At 39.2% G+C, this 8040-nt stretch overlaps 1 gene segment (V, D, J or C); it reads left to right on the top strand.

Moving 5' to 3' along the window:
* Positions 1–1778: 1778 nt before the first annotated feature.
* Positions 1779–2941, top strand: LOC118562064. The segment is given in 2 exon segments: positions 1779–1805; positions 2551–2941. A coding segment is annotated over 1 exon segment (297 nt).
* Positions 2942–8040: the final 5099 nt, after the last annotated feature.

The following is an 8040-nucleotide window of genomic DNA, read 5'->3' as shown; positions in this document are numbered from 1 at the left end:
TTCTTTTACTGAGAAAACAGATCTTGGCTGTTGCTATCGTGTCCACTCTGCCCGATGTCAACTACAGCATCTTAAGCCTGAACTTCACTGATGGTCTGACTGAAATCACAGTTTTAACCACTGCCTGTAAAATGACTGCAAGATCCTGAATCTCATCTTTCAGCCAAATAAAGTGGCAGGTTCAGAGCTTCTGTGCCTGTCTGATGTTAAGCAGCTATGTTTCCACCATCCATTTGAAATTAAGGCGTTTACTACAAAATTGAAATAACTTTTCCATTGCAGTCCTGTTGTGTCGACAGGAGATATTGACTCAAACTATGAAGTCACTTTTTCAGTAAACGTCAGTCAGAACCTGAGACGTGTGTTTTGTCAGTAGAGCGGAAAATAGCGGAAAACATGATTTCTTTCAACTGGATCTAAATGTTGACTTTTATTTATTGTCTGTAAGTTAACATGACTGCAATTTACAACAGAAAAAAAAGCTATCAACATTATTGTTGCAAATATATGTAAGGCAAATTTTTTTTATTTAAATGTGGACACTAAACCTTCATTCAGTGCTTGACTTCAGTGAACCGTGACGTTGTCTGCTGTAACTTCCAGCTGCAGTTTCTGTTCAATCTGACTGAGGGAGGTTTTTGTACGACTATTTTTCACTGTGTGTATGAATATGTGCTACTGATGAGGAATTCACCCTGACAGTAATAAACTGCAGCATCTTCAGCCTGAACTCCACTGATGGTCAGAGTGAAGTCAGAGTTTGATCCACTGCCTGTAGAACGACTTGGAGTCCCTGATGCTCGAGTGCTGATAAGATAAAAGAGCAGCTTAGGAGTTTGTCCATCTTTCTGTTGGTACCAGGCTAAGCGTTGGCCATGAGAATCAACATAAACATTCTGACTGGTCCTACAGGGGATCCTGGCAGATCCTCCCAGATCAGCTGTCACTGCTGCAGGCTGAGTCACTGTGACCTGACCTCTGGACTCTGAGGACACAGAGACAAAAACATAAAGCAGCTTGATGGTTTTGTGGGCTTCATTTCAGAGGGACAGATGTTGATAGAGGAGAGGAGTTTGATCCTCTGGACTTTACCTGTGAAGCAGCAACAGAGGAGAGTCCAGATGAGGACGCAGATCAAAGTCATGTTTTTGATGAGGAGGATTTCTGTGTCTTCTGTTGTGATGAAGGACAGCTGTCAGTCCTCCAGTGTTCAACTCTCAGGACTATAAACTCTCCCAGAGCACTGGAGCATGGTGCTGCTGATGCAAAGTGCCTCTCTATGGAAATGCTCTGTAGTGATTCCTGTAGGAGCTGGGATCTGTAAGTTGCAGTTGCTCTTTCAGTCAGAATATTCTGTTTCAGTGCAAAAAACAATTAATGATTCATAGAAGATATTTTTCAAATTACTTTTTGAAACTGTTTCGAACGATTTATGAGGCTCAATCTCCACTTTTAAAATCTTTCCACTGACTCTATATTTCAAATTGTTTCAATATTTAGTGTTTGTGGTAATGTTACTTTACTTAAGTTCAATTTGCTAATAAATTATATTATTATTATTATTATTATTATTATTATTATTATTATTATTATTATTATTATTATTATTATTATTATTATTATCAATAATTATAATGATAATAAGAATAATTCTGACTAGTTTATATCTTGATTTAAAAGATCTTACACAGGCAGCAGATTTATGAAGTTTGTTTTCATTAAGCGAGTGAGCCGTGTCTTTCTACAGTCAGAGATTTTTGTACTGTGGTTCACGTTTGGTGGAGGAACCAGACTGGAAGTTAACTGTAAGTACAACTAACTTAAATTAAATTAACTATCTCTGTAATAACAATTTAAAAAAAATTCAAGGAGGTAGAACACTTCTTTTTGGGTTTAGCTAGTTTATAAGCAAGTTCTGCTTGGTAATAAAAAGTATAAAAAAGAATATACAGAAAACTCTTCATCATACATAAAATGTGTATTTAAAAACTTAGCAGTATAAAGTTTTACTTTATATTTTTTATAAAACATGTGTCACTGTCACTGAATTGTTTGTTTTCTTTTGAAAGTTTTCTTATTTCTTCTTATCATTAACAAGCAGTATGGACTATATGCTGAGCTCAGTTTCACTGTGTGTAATGCAATATTTGTCCCATATATATTTTATCTGATTTTTTGATGAAAGTTTTGGCAAAGAAAATGTCTGAAACATTTTTTTTTTAAATAGCAAATTTATATTACAGACAAGATAAAAAAATTAGTTTTGAAATTAATTTAGTGTTTGTGATTCAGGTAACACTACATATCTCTTAAAAGCAGGAAAAAAATAGGTGGCTTCTGAAGCATAGTACCGATTTTGAAACTGCAACAAGTTTAATGAGGAAACATGAAAATATTTAAAAAGAGATTCAGAGAGTCAGTTTTTATGTGTGGTACTGAAACCTGTCTGTTGATGTGGTTGAGCAGTGATGCATGTGTGTTACCATGGTTACAAAATCCAGACAAAGAAGTAAAACTAGAATATGCTATGTTTTTTTCTTCCCTCTGCAGTGGGTGAACGCCGTCCCACCCTGACAGTGCTGCCCCCCTCCAGTGAGGAGCTGCAGCAGGGGAAGGCCACCCTCATGTGTCTGGCCAACAAGGGCTTCCCCTCAGACTGGAGTCTGTCCTGGACGCTGGACGGCAGCAGCAGCTTCACCTGGGAAGAAAACAAGAGCCGAGTGGTGCTGCAGAAGGACGGCCTCTACAGCTGGAGCAGCACCCTGAGGCTCCCTGCAGACCAGTGGAGGAAGGTGGGCTCTGTGACCTGTGAGGCCTCCAAGGGCTCCCAGCCTGCAGTCACACAGACGCTGACCAGAGACCAGTGTTCCCAGTCCAGATGTCCCTCACTGGGAGTTCTCTTTTTCCGATATTTTTACTGAAGTTACTTTTGCTTTTTGTGTTTTCCTGTCATCTGTCCAATAAAGTTTTTTAGTCAAATGCACAGAAAAAAAAGACATTTTCTGCAATTGAGGATTGTTTCATGCAGATTTTTTTTGTCCGAATGTTTTTCTTGATTTCAAACCTACAAACACCAATTACATGTCTTCGACTTTCCCTTCAGCAGTCAGTGTAAATGGTTTAGGCTGAGGTCTTTTAAACCCCATCTAAAGTTCCACCACTTATCCGTCATCAGGAAAAAAAAAATTTAGTCTGCTCAAATATAAAATGACATTTTAATATACTATGAAAAAAATAGTTTGAAACTCTTTGTATAAAGAAAGCAAAGTACTCCTAACAAACTAGTGTGAATGTTTATGTAGGCTAAAATAATGAGGAAATCAAAATATAAAACAAACCAGCAAACATTTACTTTATAACTGACAGCCGGGGAAAATCCACTTCACTAGCTATCCTAAAATAAATAAATAAATAAAACCTCTAATAGTATTTGTAGAGGTGAAATTTATCTAAAGAATTAATATAGTGGAATCTGGTTTTTATTTTATGGTGAAAGAAGGAATTATGTCAGTATTTAAACACGTGTGTGCAGGTAGAATGATGCATTATTGTCTCACTTTTGGAAACATCTGTGCGTGGAAACTATACATGAATGTTTCCTGATTTTCCATAATAAAAGAGGCTATAAGGTTTTTCACAAATAAATGAACAAGAAGGGGAACAATATTAATGCATCAAATGCTGACTCTGAAGCTCCACAACACGGGATTATCCACGCCTCTCTGCTCCTGGATTAGTGAGTTCCTCACCAACAGTCCCCAGATGTGGAGGAAAGGGAACATCTGGTCCACTCATCCTCAACACAGGAACGTTGCAGGGTTGTGTCCTCAGCCCAGCTCTCTTCACCCTTTTCACCCAGGACTGTTCTTCTCTCCACCCCACAAACACAGTGGTCAAGTTTGCGGACAACATCACTGTAGTGGGTCTCATCTCTAACAATGATGAGTCCCACTACAGGGATAAGGTCAGCAATCTCACACAGTGGTGCTCCAGGAACAACCTGATCCTAAACACCAGTAAGATAGAGGAGGGAGGTAGTGTAGCGTGTGGACAGCATTAGTTTCCTAGGCATTCACATCTCCTCCGACCTCTCCTGAACTTTGAACACCTCCTACCTGGTAAAGAAGGCTCAATAACAGCTCTTTTTCTTCAGGAAACTGAAAAGCTCTGGACTTTCCACTAAAATGCTAAAGAACCTCTATAGAGCTACAATAGAGAGTGTTTTATGCCTCAGCATAACTGTATGGTATGGGAGCTGCACAGTCCAGGAGAGGAAGACCTTAGCACGGGTGGTGAGAACAGTGCAGGGGATTGTGGGATGCCGTCTGCAAAATTTAGACTTTATTTTTGCAGATCTAGTCCAAAGAAGGACCAGCCACATCTCCATTGATCGACCCACCCAGGCAATGCACTGTTTCCCCCTCTCCCACCTGGGCATTGTTTTATAAGCACCGTACTACCTCACTGTCTTTATCTGTGACTGTACTGAAGTCTAGAAAAATGTATCCCTTGTTCATTGCATGTTTTTTGTAATTGTTTGCCTTCATTATTTGCAATGTATGTAATATGAATCAGAGCAGCTAAAGTAGCTCTACAACTCAGGATGTCTCCTTTTCATTCCTGAATCTTTCTTTTTAAATTGTATTCATTTATATAGCGCTTATTCACAAGAAATGTCATCTTAAGACACTTTACAAAGTCAAATTCGATCAAATCCTCCAGGTTGGTCAGAAAGTTCTCTCTAAGGAAACCCAGCAGGTTGCATCAAGTCTCTCCAAGCAGCATTCACTCCTCCTGAAGAAGCGTAGAGCCACAGTGGACAGTCATCTGCATTGTTGATGGCTCTGCAGCAATCCCTCATAATGAGCAAGCATGAAACGACAGTGAAGAGAAAAACTCCCCTTTAACAGGAAGGAAAACCTTCAGCAGAACCAGGCTCAGTGTGAACGCTCATCTGTCTCGACCCACTGGGGGTTAGAGAAGACGGAGCAGAGACACAAAAAGCACAAAAAAGCACACATTTATACAGGAATCCTTTCCATGTTAAGTTTGTCAGGTAGATATTAATCTCCAGCTCTTGCAACATGTCAGGATATTTCCTCCAACCTGATGAGAGAGTAGCACTACAATTAAGCTCTGAGTTTATCACACTGCTGTATAATTTCAATCTGAATGTAATGATCTTGGCACTGGTGCTGGTCTGATCCTGAACTCAGCACACCTGCCCCACTCCACCCTGCATGCAATCATCCTTCAACAGGTCCACCTGTTCTCAACAGTATAAAATCTGCCAACAGGTCTGCCACCAGTGCCTGATTGTCCTCTAGCCATCCCGGTAAGACCAATCCAGCATTCTTTGTACCAAATCATCTGCCTGCCTGCCTGCCTGCCTGCCTGCGTGTTTCCCGACCTGTGTTCTGCCTTCTGTTACTGAGTCTGCCTGATCCTCTTCTGACACTGCCTGCCTGGAATTCGGACACCATTCTGACTCTGATTGCCCTTCTGGAAACCAGATCGGATCTGCCTCTGGACCCCTGTCTCTGCCAAGCCTGGACTGCCTGCCTGTGTGCCCGACCCTTTCTGCCCGTGAGTAACTGAGCCAGCCTAACCCCTGTGTACCTCTGCATCCAGCCTGTTATCGGACCCGGACCGGACCTTACCTTGCCCTTGGATTGCCTCTCTGTACCGCCGCTGGACCTCTGCCCTCTCGGCTCCGACCTCGGACTGCCCTTGGACCACTAATCTGGAAAATCCCCACCGTCACTCGGGCCTCTGCCTCCAACGCCACTCTTCAGTTAAAAGCCGGCACTCTGCATTCCCTATAAACAAGGTTATTGATCTAGCTCTTGCACGGAGAAGTGCAGCTTCCACAGATCACTAACTTGTGTATCTGTCTCCAGGGGTTTCCAGTCTTAGCGCGGGCAGAAGGGCTCCATGTTGCCGTGCTCACGCCTTTAAATAAAACGTTACTTTAAACGTCACTGACTTGTCCTGGTTGAATCTTGGGTCCAGTTTCTGTTTTCACACTGAAGTTATTTTAACGCAGCTAAGAAGTTTATTTGTTGTTGAAAATAACAATAGTGCCTCTCAAAAAGTAAAAGGAGGTTTTTGGGATAAAAATGTTTACTTTTATATTTTCTTTAAACATGATTTCATGGAAATGAATTATACTATTTTTAATTATCAATAGAAAAAACATTTATTAGCTCTACAGTAATCCTTTCCTTCCTATAATTGCTGACCAGCTTTTTTCCATGTCTCCACTGGTATTTTAATGATTTATTTTTGGTGATGAGCTCCAAGTCTTTAATTTTGGAAGGCCTGCTGGCCATTACCTTAATATTTAGCTCTTTTCTCAGTTTTTATATCAGAATCAAGTCAGGATTCTGGCTTTACTTTAAATACAATCTATCACTGGTATAAGAGTCGTATCCATCCAAGAAAAACAAAAATGAAGGTTTCTTTGTGGATTTTTTTGGTTAAATATGATGAGCTTTATAATGTTTCAACAGGTTGTAAGGGTGGTTGAATTTAACAATATTTTTTTGGGAAAAAAAGATGTGTCTTGATGGATTTTATCTAATTCAGTTCTCCTAAAAACATGAGAAATTTAAACCAATAAAAATACTTTAAAAATTAAAGTTTACCATCAGAAGATGTTTGGCAAATATTTGAAAGTTCAGAATAAACCTATGATCAACATCTATATACAAAATGCAGCCAAAAGCTGAAAATCAACATGAGATTTGACTGAAAGCCTCTCCAGTGATGTTTTCATTAAATGTGTCATGTGACGTTGTTTAATAAACTTCTTCCTTCCAGATAGACTTCAAAATTGTCTCTCATTTATATACCGTTTGTAATTAATGCAAATTTACAGAATTAAAATGGATCTATTTAATTAGAGATTTATTAATGACCACAGATTATTTATATTAATCTTGGTCAAATGTAGTTCATTTTGGGATAAACGTCTATATTGATTCAAACCTTTGATAATCAGGTTATCATAATCAGGTTAAAAACTATTCACAGTTTTATAGATTTATCGCTGTGTCATAGTGTTTAAAAATAATCATTGGCAGATTTAATCAAAAATAACTTCAACATCATGTCTTTATAAATAAAACAATAACAGAATGTCGTGTTCTCATGTGTTTGCATTCAGTCAGCTTCTCAGTCATCAGTTGTGTTTCTATTCAGTCTGAATGAGTTTGTTCATTGATTGTTTTCCACTGTGTGAACACAACTTGGCTGTTGAAAGTGTCGCTCTGACAGAATCTTCAGCCTGAACTTTATTGATGGTCAGAGTGAAGTCAGAGTTTGATCTACTGCCTATGAAACCATTTAGAGTCCCTGAAACTCTGCTGTTGGCCACATAATGAGCTGCTAGAGAGTTTAATTTACTTTATGTTCTAATCAAGCTGTTCAATGTCCTATATCTGGCACTTATAAAGTTTTGAATCATCATTTCTATTAGAACCTAGTTGTGTATTGAGGACACACTAATGCTAAAGCTATTATATCACTGTTTAAAGAAACTCCAACCAGAACGTTAGGATATGTGTTCAGCAAAGAGAGATAAATGTTTATCAGGTTGTTAAAATTGTTTTCTTCTATGTGGACCTAAATGCTGACATTTGATTTCAATCTTTGGTCAAATTTTATCTTCCATAAAAAGTGTCATGATTTAGGTTTTTGTTTGTACTTTTCAGGACTGATTAGATTCTGCCCAATCAGCTCAGTCTGCTCAGTCACCTACATGCCACCACTCTGCACCTAATCAGCTCCACCTGCTGCTGCCACTAATTACCTCAAGTCATTCCACCTGCTTCTCTCCCTACATAAACCTGATTCAGTTAAGCTTCCAGTGCCAGAATGTCTCATCTGGTCATGCTCTGCTAGTGCTTTGCTGTTTTGCCTGCATCTGGTCAATCTGGTTCTGTTCGCCTGCCTCATCTACCACAACTCCACCTCTGAAATAAACCTTTTAAACATAACTCAGTGTCTGGTTTGAATATTGGGTTTGTACTTGCAATC

Source organism: Fundulus heteroclitus, unplaced genomic scaffold, assembly GCF_011125445.2.
Source record: "Fundulus heteroclitus isolate FHET01 unplaced genomic scaffold, MU-UCD_Fhet_4.1 scaffold_80, whole genome shotgun sequence".
Lineage (NCBI taxonomy): Eukaryota > Metazoa > Chordata > Actinopteri > Cyprinodontiformes > Fundulidae > Fundulus > Fundulus heteroclitus.
The sequence above is the reverse complement of the archived record's forward strand: the minus strand, read 5'-3'. Positions and strand labels throughout refer to the sequence as shown.